The following is a 23,106-nucleotide window of genomic DNA, read 5'->3' on the forward strand; positions in this document are numbered from 1 at the left end:
TTGGCAGTGCATCCTATGGATCCGTAATTGGGCCTCTCTCTTGCATCAGCTTGCTGGGCGTGCAGTTGTTCTCTTGCGTTATATTGCCTTTTTCATTATTTTTTGCAGTTTAGATAGTCTGTGTCAAGTTCGTTTCAGTATCCACCAGTCTCTCGTTTTGATAAAACATTTTCACAACATCCATAAATATTCATGTGAATATAAGTGTACAGGTACATGCAAAAGTTCATTGGCGGGTCAAGAACGCACTCCTTGCTTTCCGACAAGAAATCAAGAAACTTACCACATCAGTCTGCTTGTTTTATGAGATAAACAGAGTTTTGTCAAGAATTTTCCTACTGCTTCTTGTTATAAGTTAGAAACAAAATGTATTAGCCATAGAAAACAACGTAAAATTACATTTCTTTCAGCATAGCTTATCGGATGCTCTCTGATAATTTCATAGTAACTCAGATGTAATTAAAAGATTAATAAAAGCAACTCAAAACTCGAGTTTGCAAACAAAAAGCGGAATCATTACGGTTGAATGCTTTACAACAAAGCCAACTAGTAACTAGCTAAAATATCAGAGTATGTTATGAAAATCATGTAATATCTTTAAAACTATAGACAATAGCAACGTCATTTAAAGCGGAATAAATACTCGAATAATTTTTAGGAAAAGTCAAGAAAATTCAAAGCTGTTGATGGCGTAGTTCTGTAATGATATTGCTTTGAAAAGTACCAAGTCCCCACCGACCCCCCCCCCCCCACAGGAAATAGGTTTAACAGTCAAGTTCAAGTATTTACCTGCATCGGCCATCCTCTTGGTGACAGTTAGTAATATGACTATAAAGATGCATTTTATTTCAGCGAACATCTTACACAATTATCGTTACACTTCATTCAGTATTAGATTAGACTCAATTAAATATCTTCTACCAATCACAGCAAACTTGTCAGTTGAGCTGTTTTGTATGTTTCACAATTGATTGACTATTTCTGGATTTAATAGCCAGAAATTTGTATAGATGCCAAAAAAGTCACCAAAGTAGTTTACAGGGCAATTAAAGAAGTATTTTTAGTCGCAAATTATTTGCGGCTGGACAGTGGACATCTCTGGATGAGTATGCAAACTATTTTGATTGCAACTGCTAGTTGCAGTTTTGTTCAACGCCAATCCAGTGGAATTTAAGATTTGAGTTGAATTAAGCTACTGATATTCTCAGTTTTTGTCTGAGCTTTGTTCTACGTGTTTTGGAAATCAAGCCTTGAGCTTAAGAACAATTTCAGTCACAAAAATAATTTGTAAAGCAAAATTGATTAAGTTTTGTAAAAGTAAAACAAAACACTTTCAAAAATTATTGTAAAGGTCAATGTAACAAGATTAATCTGCTCTTGAAAATGAACTTTCTATGAAAATTGGCTCTGATTGTAACTTCAGTAGCTTTCAAAGTCAGGTCTTCTGTTTACAAGTTGGAGTTGCAATGACAGGTTGTTTTGTACACAATTTTGTTATGGAGCAACGTTCACTCGCTTATCCATGCTTATTCACATTTTATAGTAATCATGTTTCCTAACTCTTTGAAATATCTTACTTTAAAACTCAGTTGTTGAATTTTTGAAACTCCCATTGCAAGTTTGCCTCTTATTTGCTATATTTTGCTATGTTGTCTCAATAATCACAACCCAAATGCCTATCGTGAACCTGAAATCACTACATTTGTTATGAGATTCGTAAATAAACTGCTTAGCTCTTCTTCCCTAATCAGGTTCTTACAACGTTTGTTGGATTATCTACACAAGCCTATACATCACTGTGTGATTTTAAATTCAATTGTCTGGATTGCATGACTCACGCACTGATGATTCTGGGAGTTTATTCCTAATTGAATTGCATAGAACAATATGGCAATTGTAGTTTTCAACAACCTGGCAGGTTTTAATTAATCTCAACCATATACCTTTTTTAATAGATCTTGTTTAGGCTGCAAAAAGAAACTACTTTGAAGCCTGGTTGCAAATTGGCCAAACTAATGCACAGACAGTAAGCTTGCGCTATCAGCCTGTAAGAAAGCATTCCATAAATAACATGATGAGTTCTACTGGTGCAAATGAAGCTAAACTGTCACAAGATGTATAAAGTGACAATCTGCTTTTATTCCGACGTTTCGTCAATCAGACACGACTGAGTTCTTCATGAAGCTAGACAGGTAGTCACTACCTGGTCTAGCTCCCTGAAGAAGTCCGTAGGTACGTAATCTAGGAAAGTAGGCTACGTAATCGTTTACTCTCCTGCTATGAAGCTATTTTCAATGAGGTTGTTGTTGCTTGTCTTCAACAAGAACACGAAAACGTGGAGTGGTTTTTGACAAGGCAACACGCATGTCATTTTTGGCCTCAATTTATATTGTTTCAAGGTAAAGATAAGCTAGTCGCTTGTGATGTATCTTTGGGTAGTCATGCCTACAAGAGGGCAACCACACAGTTGGCCAGTCCCATATCCCGTGGGGTCTAACAAGGTTGAAATATGCAGCTTCAATTGAGCCGATTGCACCAAGCTGTCAGTTGCCTTCTCTCTCAAGTTTTACCTTAAAGGCCCGCGGACAAACTTTTTGCGCCCTCGAACAATCTTACTTTTAGTGCATAAACTAAAGTTTCATCATTATCTACGCATGAATTTATTTTATATCATGAAGAGATGAATGCTGTGCATCAAGATCTGGTGTATTTTTGCGAGGTTAGATGGCTAAGTCGCAGTGCCATGTTACAACAATTTTATGATTTGCGAAACGAAATAGTGACTTTCTTGAAACAAAAGAATGCAGGTTTCGGCATTGATGAACTTAGTGATCCTGATTGGTTAACAGATTTAGGGTCGAATGCACCAACAGTGATTAACTTAAACAATGATTAAAGTTAATCATTGATTAACTAAACAGTGATTAAAGTTGATTCGTTGTTGGTATGCACCAACAAAATTTTGTGCATGATTAGCTAATCAATGATTTAATCAGACTGTTGATGGTTTTTGCTGAGTCATAACTCTAGCAATGAGTACTTGTTTGGAGTTCAGTACAGTTCAGTGGCAGAAAAAGGTACCTAGGTCCTACATACATTATTTGTTCATAGTAATGGCAAAAAGCGTTATATTTGCTGATAAATTATTTGGTAGAAACGTAAGCTGGACCGGTGTTCACAAATTTGCTCGAAATGATATCTGCTGTAATATGTACTGAGCCAGGTAGCCTACTAAGCAGCCCTTTTGTCAGGTGCCAATGAAACACCTTTTTAAAGTGCTCCCTGGTTTTAACTACTGAAGTTGGGGTGCCGTAACTTTCACTACATTGCAGAAGCAGCCTGAAATCAGCTGAATTTAGCAGATGCAGTTAGGCTACAAGGTTGTTCATCAGAAATTTGAAAGTGAATCTTTGAGACAATTCCACTTAGAACAGTGTTTCCTAACCTGGGATGGGAGAGGTGTTATGACAGTCTAATATCAGAAACCATTTCTCATGCTTTTTAAGAAGTTTTGAAAGGGCATTTCAAGGGTCAGCGACGGTTGTGCAAGGTCGCTTTGCAAGTTGCTTTGCTTTTCAAAGCTTTGGGGGCCTGGATTTTTGCTTGGTACCGGGCCCGAAATGTTCTCTCAATGGCCCTGATAGAAACCGTTGCATTTTGAAAGAGGTTTATCTTGTTTTTGACCATTTTGTGCTCGAAATTCTCAGAATGAACTAAATTTAATGTAATTTTTTCAAAATTCTCTGAGGGAGGCCTTCACCTGTTACTGGGGTTGCCTAAGTCAACACACTGGAGGGGGTCCATCTATATGAATTGACTCCTTGCTGTTTAAACTCCTGGCAATGCCACTATAAGACTACAGGGTGCTAAACTGTCCAGACCAGTTTACAGTACGGTACTGCTCAGGCTTTGTTAAAAACAACATGTTTTATTTTACACCCATTGCGACAACATACAGTACACTGCAATTACACATGCAACACAACAGACGACTGGAAGCAGCGAAGGAACCATACAGCTATCGAGCAGACGCTCTCACCAGTCAGGCGGCTAGATGTTAAGGTGGAGGTAATGGAATGCATTTCATCAAGACACAACTGCCAACTAGAAATTTATTTTCATAAACATTGGGCTAATATAAATTTTTCTGAAATGATTTGACTACATTATTTTACTGTTTTGTATTTCAGTGTAGAACAAATATTTCAACATTTTTTCTTGACTGTTAAATTTATATAATTCATTTATAAAATGTCAAAACAACGTTCGCAAATGTTTTCTTCACACGAAAAAGATCTGTTTCTCACTTGCATTGCAACATATTGCAATATTATTGAATGCAAGAAGACTGATGGTGTGACTATACACAACAAAAATGATGCCTGGCGGGAACTCACCAAAGATTTTAATGGTGCCTCAACCTTGGCAGTTAAAGAAGAGGGTACGCTTTGAAGGTTGTGGACAAACATGAAGGCCCAAGCAAAAAAAAGAGTCTCTTTGGCCCGCCAAGAACGCTTCACCACTGGCGGTGGTCCACCCCAAAAGAGTAATGACACCGAAAAAGAAAATTTGAATTAGCTGAACAACTGATACAGGCACAAATCGAGCAATGTAAAAAATAACAAATTTGAGCTTTGCTACTCTGTTTAAGTATTTATGTGATAACTAGGGCGATTTTTTGTAACCAAAGTTAATTTTTTATAGTTGTACCAATTAACAAAAGAAATGTATATATAACCAAAATTTCATGGTTGTGGGGGGTCAATGTTTAAGATGTTATAAAGTTACCAAAAGTCACTTTTTGTGTTTTTAGATTACTTTTCATTTGTTAGGTCACTTTATTTTGCATACTTTTTTGCCTAATTCCCCTATTTGTATATCTTTTATTGCTACTGGAGAGATGAATTTACATTTTATGTACAGTAATGCCAAGACTTTAAATATATCTTCTACTATGGTATGGATTTTAGGTATGCACGAGCCCATGCTTGTTTGTATCACGTGTATTACCGAAAACTCGTTAATAAATTTTTGTGATCAAACAAATTGTGTTAACTATATTTAACCAATTGTTTTCCCTGCAACAGCTAAAGTGTTTGTTTTTTCCTGCAACAGCTAACTTGTATAAAGTGTTCGATTGACAGAAACTTCTTCCCAGAGAATGTAAAACATTACATTGTGTAATTTGAATGTGTAATTCTGATTTGAGTACAAATTGAAACTAATTTAGATGCTTTTTTATGTGGAATTGTTGCCATTTCTTTCGCTTTCTTGTTTTCGTTGAATAAAGTTACTTTTTGGTGACTTTTTCACAAAATTGAAGTCATTTTGGTTACAAAAAATCGCCCTAGTGATAACATTTTGTATGTGTACAATTGAATGGTTGTAACTTTTCGCTGTTCGTAATTGTTATTCATACAGAACAATTTAGAAATAAACACACCAGGTAGCTGTAGCCATGGTTTCATAACTTCATTAAAACAGACAGAAAAAACTACTACCCTGCCAGCAAATCAACCACTATTTACATTGATTCAACGTCTGTAAACGTTGAATCAATGTAAAAAAATGATTTGCTGGCTGTGTATTTACTCACAGATCCCTCATCAGGTGTACAATGAAAGAAAACAGCAACCGGCTCATTTACAGCACTGGGTGAAAATCAATCAATTACGTTAAAAATATTACTTTAGTTTAAAAATATTGACAACCCATGTCCTCCTGGTGACAAGATTGGTGTATGAGTTCCAAGACCGGATTACTTTAGAAGTATTGAGTGATAAGTTGCCGTCTCATTGCGTTTCCACCAACTGTGGGCATGGGTTGCCGTTGGCTCTTTATGCTGGAGTTGGCGTGAGATGAAGATTCTTCAAAATCCACCACGGCGAACAGCAAAATTATGCAAACAAGCAGTTGTGACTATAATGGGAAGGGTGTTATCCAGTTTAGTTCGGAGAGGAATTCGCAAGCACCGAAACCTTTGCTTCCAAACTTCGCTTTGTGAGGTCTTCAGCATCAAGTTCAGCAGAATCCACTACATTCACTGCATCAACCATGTTGATATTACTATTTTGTATCTAATTGTACCCACTGGTACACATGAATTCCATACATGTAATGAAAATACAAAGTGATAGGTGTGCATGGTCACTGTGATTAGGTAAACATTGATGACAAGCAAAAGGGTTAGGGATGGACAATGTAGTATGAGTATCAAGTATGTACGGTATGTTGTACAACAACTCCTACCATAAAAATAGTTCTAAATATAAGTCATGAAATGCCAAAATATGAACAGTCACATATATAAATATATCAAACAGCTTGTTAAACAATATTTAATAGGCCTGGGACAATGTATTTTGGGACATCCCTAGAAAGGGGTCTAAAATAGTATGTATATCTATGTTATACAACAACTCCTACCATAGAAATAGTTCTATATAACATATCATTGAATGCTAAAATATGGACAGCCACATGCATATAATATATCAAATATAGTTATTACGGTATCATACATACTCCCTAAAACCTCTACAGCCTGTTTCATCCTAAAAGAAGGATCAGCAGAAGGTCCTTATTCGAAAACAGCTTGTTAAACAATTTTTTATAGGCCTGGGACAGTGTATTACAGGTATAAAGTCACACCAAGCCATCAGTAATAGAGCATATGCTACAATCAGGGGTGCCGGTAAGCTACTGCACATATTGCAATATAACAATTTCTGCTATTCGCTTTTAGCCTAATTATAATCTTTTATTTTTGCCTCAAAATAATATTCACGGCACAAAATTCTGCAACACAGTAGTCAGTAGTTTACATCATTATAACAAAGCATGATGCCTTTCTTTGTATACCGGACACTTGTTCATTACTCAATAGTGAGCTGATAGATGAGCATTATCGCTATATCTTATCTTAAAACTTTTAAAAGAATTGGCCTTTCAGCAACAAAAATGCCCTTGTTTCATAATCCTGCACCCCCAAGTCGAAAATTGTTCCGGCACCCCTGGCTACAATAGCCAAATTTTGGTAAGCAACCCATAACCTCAGCTCAATCAGTTGCTGTCCATGAAAAGTGAAGAACCTTTACAATTACATTTTGGTCATTCTAATCCTATCACACATCACACCTTCCATACCGTAGTTCAAAAGGTGCAGCCTGATGTTGCAATTACCAAGAACTAATACAATACCAGTACTAGAAACCTTTGCTGGAAAGTTAATCAAGCTTTAAACCTACTCTAGAGCTGTATTAACTCTGTTACTTAACTTCCTAGTTAATCACAGTTTAATCATGGTTTAAATAGCCCTTGGTGTTGGTGCATACCAAAGTCTCACTTAATTGTAGTTTAATTTAAGATTAAGTTAAATACAGTTTAATCACTGTTGGTGCATTCGACCCTGAGCCTCTCACTGATTTCACTTCTCATATGAACAAAGTAAACTTACAGCTACAAGGAAAGGAGCAATTTATTAATCAGATGTATGATCATTGATCATATTACTGCCTTCGTAAACAAGCTACGTCTTTGGGAAACTCAACTAATCAATTCCAACTTTGCTCATTTTCCCAATTTTGGCCTTTGTAAACCTTTCAACCCTGATAAGTACATAATCACCTATCATTTCCACTAAAACTAACTTTGAATCTCGATTTTGCGATTTGAAAAATCAAAAAAAAACAGATTCGATTTATATGCCATTCCATTTTTAATGGATGTCAATACTGTGCCACATGCAGGCCCGTAGCCAGCCGGGGGCCAGGGGGGGCCTCGCCCCCCCTGAAAAAAATTTCGCCCCCCCTGGCAAAATTCCAACATTCTCGAGCAACAGCTACAATTGTAATGATTTTGCCCATCTTTCCCGTTGCAGAGCTCCAACCTAGGCCCAATTAACTACAATTGTTTTGTTTAGTTAACAGCTAAGATGATTAAACAATTTCGCCCCCCCCCCCACCCCCTCCTTTGGCAACCTCAGCATGTTCAATTCAACCAAGGCCAACACGTGTTAGGTTGGTAGAAAAATTGTCAGAAACTGTGCAAAATAAAAATGTTTTGAGAAAGAATGATAACCTAACAAAGAGGGAATGGTTTTCCAGCAGGCCTACAAACCGGTACAAATTAGGCTATTTGATATCAGCTGTCGATATTCTCGGTACCATATTCTAAGGGTCAGTGATAACCAATTTGTGCACTGATAAACCAAATTTGTGCAGAGATAAATCGCAAAATGTGCAGTGGTAAGGAAAGTGGTTTTTGAAGACAACGTATACAAAATATAAACCGTAATCTTTTAAGCAGTGTTTATTTTTTCTCTTCAATCAGTGTAAATAAATTTTGTTTCTAGTTTTCTAATCTGTACAGTGTTCAACCTTGCAGCAGATATTGCTACATTTGGATCTAGCACTGCCGTTTGTGAGTGTGGATTCTCAGTGTTAACAAGGGTTGACGCTCCCACTAGACGGAGCATGTTACAACCAAAACAGGCAAACTTGGTGCTTATGGCCTTTGAACATTCTGTATCGAAATCTATCGATTTAGACTTGTTTGTGAGACGGTTTGCATCCAAACATCCGCGACTGCAATAGACTAGCTCACGGGTGTATAGGCGGAATGTAATCATATCTATCAAAATCCTCGGCACTAGCTTCTTCGAGCCAGTTAAAGTTTTTGCTCATAACCAGTGGCGTAGCCAAAGGGGAGGGTCTCTTTATGTCTCTAAAACAAAGTTTGCCTAACTTTAAACGAAACTGCAAAGAGCGAGTTTTGCCATTACCAAACATTCAAATATCTTAGCCTGGAATTAGCAACAAGAAAACATAGAGACTTGTAGCTTTATTTCCGAAAAATGCCGAAGAAAACATGATCTTATCCTTTTGCTATGCCACCGGACAGCACCATTTTACAGGAATATTCATATCCACATTTTTGTTGAAAATACTCTCAGAATGCACCAAATTCAAAGTAATTTTTCAAAATTTTCTGGGGGAGGCCCCCCAGACCCTCCGCCGCTGGGTGTCGCGATAAGCGAAACTCGCCTTCAACCCCACCCCCTTTCAAAATTCCTGGCTACGCTACTGCTCATAACAAGTAGCCTAACGCTATTTATACAACAAGTCAACAATTGCTGTGTTATGTTGGTCATTGTAATATGGTTGCCGTGATTTAACTAGCGGATAAAATAAGAGACCAGTGTTGGTCTTAACACTAATCTGATATATTACAATTTTTGTGGATACCGGTATTTAAGAGGTTAAAATGCCAAAATCATTTAAATTTTTTTGGCCCCCCTTAACAAAAAGTTGGCCCCCCTAGCTCTGCGGTCTGGCTACGGCCCTGGCCACATGAGATGCAAATGGAAATAATTGAACTTCAATCATCCAACATATTGAAGGCCAAATACGATTCAGTTCCAATTGTCAACTTTTATAAAGAATATGTCCAGAAATCCTCATCTGTATGACAATGCAAAACGTGTAATGTGCATGTTTGGAAGCACATATTGCTGTGAGCAGCTTTTTTCAAAAATGAATTACGCAAAGAATAGACTTCGCACTCGTCCGTCAGATCGTCATTTGAATGACGTATTGCAAATACCATCAACAAAGTTGCCAGTTGATTTAAACACCTTGGCCATGACACAGAAACAACATCATCCTTCACATTGATAAATGATAAGCAAATAAAAACAATGCATTGCGTTTTAATACGTGTTTGATAATAAATTTGAAACGGCAACAAACACGTCTCATTGTGCAATAGACACAGCAATAGGAGTTGCAGGTGTGCAATGATTTTAAGGATAATGTGGCGATTGTTTATAGGTTGACATTTATGCGGCCCGCACGTTACCGGAAGTTTGTAGATTTGGCCCAGTAGTACAGAAAGTTTGCCGACCCCTGCTTTAAAGTAATAAACGTTTCCTCTTTTCCCTGTTTTAAGCAGACAAGTAGCAAATTCCAGTCACTCGGGATGTCTTATGTTGTAAATGTACAACTTCTGATAATCTCTTCTGATAGGTTGCGTTAAATTAATCTTGCAATGCTCAATGCACAGTCGACGTGTTGGTTTTTGGCGTGATTCATAAAGCTCTTGTTCATGTTTCTCAATGTATACTTTTCACTTTAATTAGAACAAGTTACGTTAGCTATGTGTTTATAAAGCCTTTGCTAAGGCAACTTTATGAGCTAAATAAAATGTGTCATTTTGTGTCTTGCCAGTCAAAACTCCCCAGACGTTTAATCATTCTCTCGTTATTATTTCTACTGTGGTATTGAAGATTACTTTGGTTGGTTCTAAATCTCTATTCTCGGACTGACAAAGCCTTGATTGGTTATTCCTGGTAGTTTCGCATACTTGTAGAGGCTCTTGACGCAGGGCTGGTTAGCGAGATTGGCAGAGTAAAGTTTTCCGATTTTTGAAGTGTTGTTGCCGGGAATTTGTTCCATTCACTAGGTGCCGCTGAATGGAGAGTAGTCCTTAAATGCATTGCTCAAGCGCATACCCCCGAGAGTCGAACTTGCGCCGCGTGATCTTGAGCTGGACGCGTAACCACTGAGTTAACGGGGCGCACTGAGCTAACGGGACGGACTTTTACAAAAATGACAGTGAAAATGAAAGTAAAATGAATGAATTAGCGCACTCACGTACAAAAAACAGTGGATGTGAATGTTTATGTAAAAACTATGTAAGAATTGTTTGTGTTGATGAAAAAAATCATCGTTTATGTAAAATGGCAGATTGTAATTATTGTTCGCCATGTCGTTGCTTACTTTTTGTTACTGTATTTTTCATATTTCAAAAAAAGAAAAAATCTGTATTTTTGTGCATAGTTTTACTTTTTGTCTTGGTCAATGAGATGCCGGTATTGTCGTAGTTCATTAATCCCAGTACTGTTCTTCTAAGGTTGTTTTTTGCCGTCCTACTGAAGTCATTGCATGAACAACTTGGTAAAGTGATTAAGTATGATAAAGTATTTGCTACCTACTTGTTTTTTTTAAAGGTACTGCAGATGCTTAATTTATCGCAACGATAAGATTTGGTACATAGATTGAGTTGATAACCACTCGACACTCCATCTTTGAATGTAGCCTAATCCTTTGAATTTACTCAGAGCATAACTTTCAAATAAAACGATTTATCAACATTGGATTCTCTGTACGTGTTTTAGTGCAACTCGGAATCTCATACAACAACCATGATCTTGTATGATTGATTGTTAAGAATTTAACTTAGAATTTATCTTAGTGTTTGAGGCCAGGAGTCCAATAAAACGTTGCTGCGTTCCACTGACGTTAGAGGAGGTGGGCACTGGGCATCCATTGCTTTAAAAGTATCTTGCTACTGTTCACATTTATAAGTGATACTAAACAACATGACTTCCATGACTTGCAACGCACAAAGATATCCCACGAAAAGTAAGAGAAATGCGAGTATAACGCAGACAATAGAATTACATCACTTTTCTGGGTGCTAACGGTCTAGAAGATAAAAATTATTGTAAAGTTTTAATTTTGTAATTTTTGAAGTGGTTATTCACAATTTCAAGTTTGAAAAAAATGTTGATGAAAAACGTTTTAAGTCTATTTAGTTGAATCCGACAAATGACTATGTTAGCATGTTTAGTTCGCTAAAAGACAGGTTACACATATTACACATCAAACTATTTCAAGGTAAAGATCAAACATTACATTATTACATTTATTTCTCTATGGTTCAAAAAATGAAACGAAATACAACAGGGTGAGACAGTGAAAATATTTACTAAAGTATAAATTGCTACTGTACATGGCATTATTGGCAATCTTAAAAATCAAAACAAATGGTTGTTGACTGAATAAGCAGTAAAGAATACTATTACAAGCTGGGCTGTGCACAACAGAAAAAAAAACGTTATTTACAAAAGGCTAAAAACTGCTCATCATATTCGGGAACGGTAACGGTCTTTTCTCTTTAGTTCACAATTATAACATGCCGCAAGAAACTAAGGTGAACTGCAGTATTTTTAATTCCTTCGAGGAAGGCCATGCTATCAACTGCATGCATTTCGAATGCACTACACAAATTAAATGAAAGCGTCCAGCGAATTGAAGCATTTTAAAGACATTAAATACTGTACAATTGAAGACGCCAAAGAAAGGCGAAGCCTTGCATCACTTTCTTACATGTTCCTTAACTTTTGAATTGAATGTTTTCAACTTAAAAAAAGACAAGGAACTTATTGCAGAATTGACGAACAAACAAGATAAGCCATGCCCTTGCTTTCTCTGATTGCGACGTTTTGCCTTGAATTACTGTAGATAATAAGTAACCAACTGTTCGTTTCTAGCACTAGTTGCTACGTTCATCTGATGAAATTGAAAGTAAAATTAACAACAAACAAGATGGTTTATTGCTTCACTGACGTTTCGCGCACCATGACAATGCGCATCCTCAGAGCGAATAACATACAAAATAAAATTTCACCAGGTTATATACTGCAGTGCGATTGAAGGCAAGAAAAAATAAAATAAAACACGCAATATTTTAAAAAATTGGCCAATAATGTTTGAGCGGTTACTTTCCTCGTTAAATTACGTAAAAAACTTCCAACAATAAACATAAAAATTCGAAGCGGTGACGACCAACAGAAAAAGTGCGATTGAAGGCAAGAGAAATAGAACACAATGTTTTTAAAGATTGGCTAATGATGTGCGGTTACTTTCGACGTTAAATTACGTAAAAACTTCCAACAATAAACATAAATTCGAAGCACTGAAGACCACTAGAAATTCGAGACAAAATTAGATTGCAATGACTTTTCTAACTGTGTTTAAGTAGGCTTGAAGCCTGCATGTCGAGACAATAATGATTTATAAGGTTTTGGTAAAAGGTTTCCGTCGTAAGTCAGCCCTCTGTTCACATATGTTAGAAGAGGATCACAAAATTAACTGGTCAGAAACAAAAATTTTGAAAAATGAAAGTAATTATTATCAACGCACCACCGCAGAAAGTTGCTTCATCAACATCACATCCAAACAGTGCAATGTACTCAACCGGAACGACGGAAACCTTTTACCAAAACCTTATAAATCATTATTGTCTCGACATGCAGGCTTCAAGCCTACTTAAACACAGTTAGAAAAGTCATTGCAATCTAATTTTGTCTCGAATTTCTAGTGGTCTTCAGTGCTTCGAATTTATGTTTATTGTTGGAAGTTTTTACGTAATTTAACGTCGAAAGTAACCGCACATCATTAGCCAATCTTTAAAAACATTGTGTTCTATTTCTCTTGCCTTCAATCGCACTTTTTCTGTTGGTCGTCACCGCTTCGAATTTTTATGTTTATTGTTGGAAGTTTTTTACGTAATTTAACGAGGAAAGTAACCGCTCAAACATTATTGGCCAATTTTTTAAAATATTGCGTGTTTTATTTTATTTTTTCTTGCCTTCAATCGCACTGCAGTATATAACCTGGTGAAATTTTATTTTGTATGTTATTCGCTCTGAGGATGCGCATTGTCATGGTGCGCGAAACGTCAGTGAAGCAATAAACCATCTTGTTTGTTGTTAATTTTACTTTCAATTTCATCAGATGAACGTAGCAACTAGTGCTAGAAACGATAATTGTCCTGATGAACACCCAAACTTTTCAGTATTCAGTTTAACCAACTGTTTATATCTTTCGAATGCTTGACTAAATGGCATTGGTCGCTAGGTACTCGCTGATGACCAGATAACACGCTTTGTACAACTCCTGGAAGTAATATAAGAAGATAATTACCTGCATTACTTAGTAACTTCAAAACAAAAATTCAAAATATTTTGGTTTGTTTTGGCATCAACACACTGCCTTGATTTTGCTACGTTCTAGAAAAGCAAAAATTATTTCAGATGGCCTTTGGTTTTTTCTTCTTTTATTATTTGTTCAGGGTGACAGTATTTGCTGATCAAGTTGTAGAAGATGTACAGTAAAAAAAATTAGTTCATTGCAAAGGTTCCAGAAAGTTTATCCTAATAAAATTTATATTTCTGAGTTTACAATATAACCATTTCTTTTTTGATAAACAATACATATAAAATAAAATGATTACATAATATAAATGTTCAACGAGATTTATGAAGGAAAAAAGAGAAAAACGTAAAGAAATGGAAGACACTGCTTCAGAGAGGATATAAAAGCTATGGGATTGAAATAAGACCATTCTCATATTACACTGATGTGTACATAAAATATCTCCGCATTAGCGACCACATATCCTACGATAAAAGCCATAATAAAATAACACGTTAGCATACTAGGCTACATGCAAAGATAGCTTGTCGATATTTTTAGTACTTATGCAGTTTTCGCTACGCAACATGGTCACTGAAAAAATGGATGAACTTCTATCCTATATATCCTCAGAAAGAACACTTTACAAATCATATATCTTCTTACCAAGGTATCTACCATGCCACATCTCCAATCCTTCAAATCTTTGATAGTCCGGAAAATGTCAACTTTATTTTCAGTTTTGATTTGTTCTGTGGAATCCGCTACAGCGAGAAAAAGTCCGGTTCTGTTCCTCCCGTTCCTTTAACGATTGTATTACAGTATTATTGCATATTTTTTAATACAACTATGTCTCTGTTTGATATAATTTGTTTTCCTATGATATTTCTACATATTGTATTTTGTTTATATTCTAGCTTATTATTATATTATTCTACAACATACAATAATTATCACTTTCATTAAAAAAAAGCTCAATGCCAAAGTTAGGCTCACTGGAAAAATTTAAGCCAAGCAAATTTAAACTATTGTGTTTATGTCACAGTAATATATTTTAAATGTGGTAAGCATTCTTAACATCGTGCGGTAGCCTTGTTTGCTTTCACCAAAATAGTGTAAAGCATTGTTACATAAATAAATGCCAGGTACACAGTCTTATTTTGTATTTAATTACTACGCTGTGTCATAATAATATTTTTGATTTATTGATATTTTCCTGTTTATTTATGTTTGGTCAATGTTCAAATTATAGTTTGATAAAAAGCAATTAAGATTTTGAATCTGAAAACAAGCTTAGATTTTAAGTCTATTTCCATTTATTGCAATACAAAGTTTGATTATTTATATTCAAAGGTTTAACTGTTAGTGTTTTGATTAAAAAAAACCTAAAGTTTTATGTGTATTAAGAAATAATCTCACTTTATCTACAATCTACATGAAGAAGAAGATCTACATATGATATTAAATTAATTAAAACAAACTATGTCTGTACACCTGCACAGAAATATCATAAAAAAAATTGTTTGTATTTTGATTAAAGGAACGTGACTGCACTCACAAGCAATAAACGAGAGCTGTAGATCCCGAGTGGACTTCCATTGACAACTTTATTTTTGAAATAATTTCTAGAAAATTATTTACGCTTGGTGGTGGTAAAGTGTCGTTCCAGCATCGAAGGAGCACATGTGTGACATCAACCGTGGACTAAAATGATACAAAATTATATGTAGGCCTCTTCGTGTGAATTTTATTTTATAAGCCGAATAAATTTAGTAAAAATAATAAGATAACTAAATTTTATAAAGAAAAATTTGATGTACAGTACGAACAAATTTTAACATTTTGTCCATTTAATATCTCATTTAATAAACATAAATCAATAATAAAAATAAATTTAAATAATAATAAATATAAATCGACTTGTTTGGTTTAAAACTTAACATTTTTGGGTAAGAGATAAGCAATTTTGTTTCCAAGGATGGTTAAAGTTCTACATTTACAGCTTATCTACAGAACTAATTTAATGCATAAAATCAAAACTCAGAGAATACTTTGGTGATTTATCATTATCATGGTGTCATAGTGTCAATGATATTTTCAAAGTTAATCACTTGAGACATACAAGTTCGAAAATACACATAAAGTGTACACAAAAAAGAAAAAGGTTTTGTCAATACATAATTAAAATATAAATTAAAGCAAAGTTTCTATTGAAGACATAGACTTCTTTAGTTTTCTAAAGGAGTGTATGGTTGAAGATGACATACAGTTTTTGGACTAAACTCGTCAATAGATCTAGAAATGGCTGAAAAAGTTTGTTTTTGTACAGTATAGTGTATATTCAGAGTAGCCTACTATCTAACAACGACTCAATCTACCCCAAGGTTTCAAATAGCCTCATACCGCTGTACTGTCTTTAAAAGAAACACGCAGCTTCTGAATTACTATATCATTGGACTCTGTCACTTGCTGAATAGAAATCATGACATTTCTCAGGTCCACTACTTCTCCATCTTGCCTTGGCTTTGACGTGAGAACATCTTCATTCTGTAAGTGGACATAGTTACTTTAGCTCTGATGCTATATCGACCTAACTTTACTTTAAAGAATTCGTATCAATACCAGACGGTGCAAAGCTACAGCATAAGTTGCTACAAACGTAAAAAAAAATTAAAAAAGCTGAACAGTGAGTAGAAAAAAAAGCTAATTTTTAAAGAAAGACAATTTAAAGTTCACAGAATTTAAAGAACATGTGAAATATAGACTTTGATAACATTTTATCATAAATAAAAAGAAAATTTGTAATCAAGTTGATCCTTAAAGATACACTTGGTGAAAGCTAAATAGTTTTGAACAGCACAGAGAACTACTATAGTTTTTAAAAAAGTTCTCTCCTTGTATAATTTGCAGTGCAAAAAATTGGAGGTTACTTTTTAGAAACTTCCTGCATGATAAGTAGCTTATGACTAAATTTCAAGAAATTCTTTGACTAAGTGTGACTTGAAGACTAAGGGATGAAGTTTGATTGAAATCTACGATCTGTTGTGAATGTTATATCAAACTTCGAATAGAGTTAATCCGTAGGAATATCGCCACCACAGTCTCTTACAGTTGATTCTAAAGCGACTACAATATTCGCATTGTGTTGAACAATCATCGACCAGAATTCCAGCTCCTTCCCCGCTCTTGGGGATGACGCCGCGATAAAGCTTCCAGGGTATCTTGTACTCTAAACAGTAACAAATTGCAGTAATAATCGGGAGGTAGTAGATTTGCATGGAATTTTCACAAGTAAAGCTCGTTGTTTTTCAGAAAATTTTTTAATGTACTGTATTTCTGCATTGGCGAAATGTGTTGTAACCAACGAGAATGCCGTCTGTGGACAGTCTAAAATCAAACGACCGTCAAATTGCCTGATTTTTGAAGTTTGGACAAATTTGTGTGTTTTGATGGCCCCATCAATGAATAGGTGTAGCAGTTCAGGCATGGCTGGATACAATTTTATTCCATCTGATTGATACTGAATCAAGCCAAAGGTGGTATGTAATCGAGAGGTGAACATTTATGGTACAACATTTAAATGTGACCTTTAATTCGGTTACATCTCAACAAAGTATTTTAACTTTTTTCTTCGTAAGCAGTCTTCACTATTGCAATTAGCCTACAACTCATATCACTCACTCTAGTCGAATTATTGGGTTAAAGTTACCAATTAACAAAGCTTTAGTACTGATTTTGTCACACCATTAACTTTTTACTGTTAATACAATGGTTTATTATGCATTCGATTTAGAAAGGCCCTAGAGTTGTAAAAAAAACTTACGTTAATGAAATGTGCATCCATTTTAATTGGTTTGTCTTGGTTTTTAAGAGTGATGTTTACTTGGTTCCATGCATCTAGAAAGGAATTAATTTTCTATTGTTATTAAATCATTATCATAAAACACAAACTGATATTGTCACAAAATACGGTTTTAGTGGATTAATCATAATTTGATGCATTGTTGTAAACAAATATCAAATTTGTTCATAAAAAAATTTCAAATATTTAATTATAAAATAATTTCTTGTTCTGCAGTTCACTAGAAAAATTTTAAACTACTAAAGTGATGTAAGACTACTCTAGTAGATATTAAAATCATGTTCAGCAATAAATGAACATAGCACTTATATTTATGGCACTGAGGATGAAAACATTTATAGCGCTGAAGATGAAGACAGTATAGTTTTCGAAACGTTTGTTTACTGAACAGTTTAGTATGTACATTTTAGGCGCTCTCATGTTTGATTAGAGTAACCAGGCATTCCAACCATTTTGCTCCTAAGATATATAGGCTACTTATAAATTTTAATAAATCTAGATCTACTGTTATATTTTATTCAACAATTATACAAAGTCTGTTTTCCCTTGTTTACCCCAGGCTTATAAATATGTGTATATAATATAAAAATATTGTTTATTTTTAAAACTACACTCTTCAAATAGATGGTCAGATATAAACATACTGGTGTTAGCTTGAAACGATTCATTCTGGTAAACGTTGTCAGCAGCTTCAGAGGAGTTTTCTGCTGCTAGGCGAGAGAAGAGTTGAAATTCATACTCCAACTTCTTTTCCCTGATATACGATATCACAACAACGAACAAATTATTTCTACGCAAACAAAACCTTCAACAAAAACTTTAGGCAATTGGACTTATAACTCTAATACTAAATAAAATAAATATGAATAACAGTTTAAAATTTTGGACTAATGATACTATTTGTATTGATATAGCAACATGATAATTATCTTACTTACCAGTGATTTTGTGACATAACACTTGAAAATTCTGTTATCAATATGTCTGTGGAAGGGAGGATGTAATTCTCCAACAGCAACTGATGGACATAGATATATTGATTCTGTTGAATTACAATGATAAATAGTGAGCATAAGTGAGGTTAGATTAAATTATAAACCAATAGTGTTAGTGAAAACAGCCACATACGTGATGGACGATTCAATAGAGGTTCATTCAGTAATGTTTTGTGTTTTAAGCTACACCCTTGAAAGTAATTAAGGATTGTTTCACACTAGATGTCAAGCACAGGATGTAAGAAGATAAGCTTCAGCCTTTAAGCACTATAGAGAATAGATTAGTTGTTTCCTTTCTATTGGCAGGTTTTCTTAACAAACCACTCCGGATTTCGACAACCCAGTATTAACCACTACAGCAAATCTGCTACACCATTTCTTTGCTATTTATTTTGACCTTGATTAGGTGTTTATTTTATTTTTACAATGACATTCAGCTTAATCGTTTTCACATAACAAGAGAATGGGATGGAATGTAGTATAAATAAATTTAGGATTCAATAATTTTTTCAATAATCTTCTTCTTGCGCGAAAGATACTTTGCATAGTTATGATGTTTCAAGTTGCCTGTAATAGTTCTTCGTTTCTATATGTCCCACATAGTGCTAGACTGTCTGCTTGTCAAGTAGTGTAACTGCAGAAAAAAATCAACTAACAGTATTTAAAAAAAAATATATATATACAGTAAATTATTACAAACGTATTTTAAACCATGCCTACTTTGCAGTTTAACTATTTTCAAAATATAATAAATATCATAAGATTTTTTGAAACTTACAGCAGTTTGCACCATATCTTTTCTATTTTTTCTCATTTTTAGCACAGCAGCTACCACATCCACTTTACCAGTTGCATCCAATTCTTCCATGCAGTTATCTACCGCAATGTATGTACCTGTCCGTCCAGCGCCGGCGCTGATTCAGATAAAAAAACTTTTATTTACAAACCAGAAACGACTCTACTTTAGTCAGAATAATGAAATGATTAAACTATACATTACAAAGCTACTGCAATCACATAGCTTAAAAATCAATACTGTTACAATGGGTTTTAAAGAATAAAAGCATCAATAAATTATTGGCATTATTTTTTTATTTTATTAGTGTAAAACCTATGCACTGTTTTGTTGAATCAGACATTTAGTAAAACAACTGCTATGACAGAAATCTCAAATTAATCATAGCATTGGAAGACTAGTCAGAATAACAAAAAAAAAACACAAAAAACACAGAGGATTTGCACAGCAACTTTCGTAATCCTATACTACAATAGTTCTTGTGGAATGCAGTTAATGCTTTGTTTGATTCACCTTTCTAGGAACTACTGTACAGTAATGAACTTTAACCCTTTGCTTTTCAACGTTTTTTTGGAAGTTAACTGCTCAAGGGGGGGCCGTTTTTGGATCAAATTCAATCAGCTGTTACGTGTTATCTGCTGATGCTATTTCAACAAAAGTTGCACTGGTGTGAAAAAAAATCATTTGTCTATAAGTTTGAAAAGTCATTATTTTAAAATTTTGTATGTTAAACTTGATATTTCAATTTTTGCAAAGGTACCCAAAAACGACAATTTTGATTTATCTTGCCGCTATTTAATTACCGTGCTAATCCGATTTCATGCAAACTTCTGAATAACAAAGAGCTCGATCGAACGCACGAAGTGTGTGTGCGGTGTGCCGAATCATTGCATTGATTAGAATTTACGACTTGCGAGCAAATCTTATTGTAAGCTACTCACTGATTCTAAAATAGTTACAATCAGAGTAATATTGTTACACGAATTTGAAAAAAAACAAAACTGCGTTTGTTGTCTTACATTTTCGTCCTAAACTAATGCATTCCCAAACTCATGGCTAGCTTCTAGTTTTATGGAACCAAATTTCTCATAAGTAACACCTTAGCCTGCTTGAATAGCTGTTTACATCTTCGTTTGTGTATTTTAGGTCTACAATTGAGTTTGTAGTATGAATATTTTTAGTAGAGAGAAGACAATTGAACAAGTTGTTGAAATTATCTGAAATTTCTAAGTTCAAATTAGGTGCTTTTGAAATAGTGGATTTGTGTCAAGTCGCATCACAAATATCATGCAAGCTACATCATAAGTCATTTCGCTTACGGGTGTTTATAAACATGACTCATAAATTACATCCACCAACAATACAGCATTTACATCAACAAAGCTAAGTTCGAAGCTAAACTTTTTATTGAAGATTGTGTCAATCAATTTAAAATAACATTTTTAGTCCGCCAGCGTCGAAACAATGCAACAGCGAATTGAGGAACATGCGTAAACAAAGGAAATGTGAAATAACCCACAGTCAGCAAAGCTACATAAATTTAACGTTTACAAATGTTGAATCAATGTAAAAGGAATGGATTGCTGACTGGGTCGTCATTGTTTGAAGCACAAAAAATACGCGTAAATGCGACAACATCAGCAAGGCAGCGATTATGTTTCTGGCCAAAAAAAAATTAACTTTTGAATTCAAAGATAAAAATGATTATAACGAAGCTTCAAAGTTTGTCGTAAAAAATATTGCAGAGATACAATAAACATAATCATTTTGTGCCAGATTGTGAGAAGACTTCCTAGATTCTTTCCAAACATTTGCAGGATTGCAAATTATTTTTTATAACTTTATATTGCCAAAAAATGGCTTCTTTGTTGAAACAACGTGGCTACAATTCTATAAAAAATTCTTAGGCCTACTACATTGAAGTAATGAAATTTTTTTTTGTGATTTTGCTGATGACGTTTTACAATATCCGAGAAGTAAAAAATAATAATGATGAATTATTTTACAAAACCGTGGTTTGCAAGCGCTTCACAAAAAATTGTTGGGGGAAAATTTACCATTAGACGTAAAACGTTTGTAAAAGAAAATTGTCGGTTTACGTATTTATAATGTTTATTGCCCTGTTCGAATTATAAACTGCCTGTATTGTCTACCTTTGTGGTTGCCGGCCAGCTTAGAGCAGCATGCAAACTACGCGTTTATGGTATTTGCATCGTGTTATGATTCTCGAAAATTTCCCACAAGGTCTTTATTTTTATCGTGACATTTTTGTGCCTTTTCTGTTCTAAACTTGAAGTCATTGTGCAGCACAATCCACATCGGTTTTTAGACTCAGTCTTCATTGAAAATCTTTTGTGTGGTGCATCATTTCAAGTAGTGTCTTCCCCTAAGCTGTTACACAAACCGCCCAGAACCAGGTTGATTATTATGTATCTTACAGCCGTTGAGAGCCCGTTATTGTATGTGTGGAATTATTACTGAAGATGTCTGACTACATTCATGCCAAAGTCGAGCAAATTCTGCTTTCGGGATCCTTGCCGTTATTTACGGTATTTTTTGTGGATAAGTTTAGGCAGCATTTTTCAAAGATAAATGAAGATATGGGTATTGTTCGTCACTTAGATTTAGTTTTCTCAGCATTGTTTATTCATTCTTTGATCCACTAATTTGTCCCACTTTTGGTATAATCGGATCGTTTATAAATGGCGGGTCTTCACAATAGCTGGCCTCTTATACATTGGCGCAACGTATTCAGATGTTGAATCAATGATGAAAAAAGCTGATTTGTTGTTTGTCTGATGTGACGCCTAGCTTTATGCCTCTTCTACATTACAAAATATTTAGTAATGTAGATGAGGCATTATCATCTTCATTTTGCGCTCTTTGGTACAACACACAGTGCACTGTGAAACAAAAATGCAGGACATAACAACAAGTAGGCGACATAAAGCAGGGAAGGGACATATTGTAGCCATCGAGTTAGGTGCTACGTGTAAATGGAGCCTATCTCATAATTTTGAATGTATCTCACAATTACTGTTTGCAAAAACGCCATTTCTTCGGCCTCTCCCAAAAGCATTTGCAGTGATACATTTCCTCAATTGCAAGTTTTGTCAATGAGAGCATTTCCATAGAACGTTTATTTCGAAACCAGGTTTTCGTGCATTTACCCAAGAGAAGATTTCTTATTGTAACGTTTTTTATTCGTCAATGAATATTATCTGCTTGAAACAACTGTTTTGAATAGTTTGTGGCCTACATAGCCTACTATTTTGATCGTGGATTGCTATTCTTCTTTGTAGAGCTGATAACGCAAAAAACGTTTGCTATTATTGTTTCTAATTAACAGCTTTGTGATCACTGGCTTTTCTTTTGTGGCATAAGAAATAACGCGCTTTGTATTATTGAGGTCAAACCAAACAAAGGAAACCAAGAGGATGTTTCTCTCTGCTCGCGCATATCGATGCACGAAGCAATTATGAGCTTATGGCTTGTTATCGCAATGTAATCCATTTCACGCTTTGCTGGAAGTGAGCTAGAAATAGCAAAAATTCACCAAAATCTTGAATTTACAAGAAAACTACACAACTTTTAGCATCAAATTTAATATCATCAGATCCGCCTGGCAATTTTAGGAAAAGTCAAGAAAAACCAAGTGCATGGCGTTACTGTGCTTCAAATAATTAAAGGAAA

The 23,106-nt window shown here is 34.8% G+C and overlaps 1 protein-coding gene across 1 annotated transcript in view; it reads right to left on the reverse strand.

The window, feature by feature from the left end:
* Positions 1–13,467: 13,467 nt before the first annotated feature.
* Positions 13,468–23,106, reverse strand: part of LOC145771225 (receptor-type tyrosine-protein phosphatase epsilon-like) — a 33,745-nt gene continuing 24,106 nt past the window's right edge. Inside the window, exons 14-22 of the mRNA XM_082582959.1 lie at positions 19,396–19,531; positions 18,561–18,664; positions 18,267–18,376; positions 17,584–17,657; positions 16,870–16,989; positions 16,164–16,307; positions 15,319–15,464; positions 14,427–14,562; positions 13,468–13,742 (exon numbers count right to left, since the gene is read on the reverse strand). Of these exons, the coding sequence (XP_082439085.1) occupies positions 13,683–13,742; positions 14,427–14,562; positions 15,319–15,464; positions 16,164–16,307; positions 16,870–16,989; positions 17,584–17,657; positions 18,267–18,376; positions 18,561–18,664; positions 19,396–19,531 (1,030 nt within the window). The 3' untranslated portion in view covers positions 13,468–13,682. The remainder of the gene's footprint in view (positions 13,743–14,426; positions 14,563–15,318; positions 15,465–16,163; positions 16,308–16,869; positions 16,990–17,583; positions 17,658–18,266; positions 18,377–18,560; positions 18,665–19,395; positions 19,532–23,106) is intronic.

The sequence above is a fragment of the Aplidium turbinatum genome, chromosome 5, assembly GCF_918807975.1.
Source record: "Aplidium turbinatum chromosome 5, kaAplTurb1.1, whole genome shotgun sequence".
In the NCBI taxonomy this organism is placed as follows: Eukaryota; Metazoa; Chordata; class Ascidiacea; order Aplousobranchia; family Polyclinidae; genus Aplidium; species Aplidium turbinatum.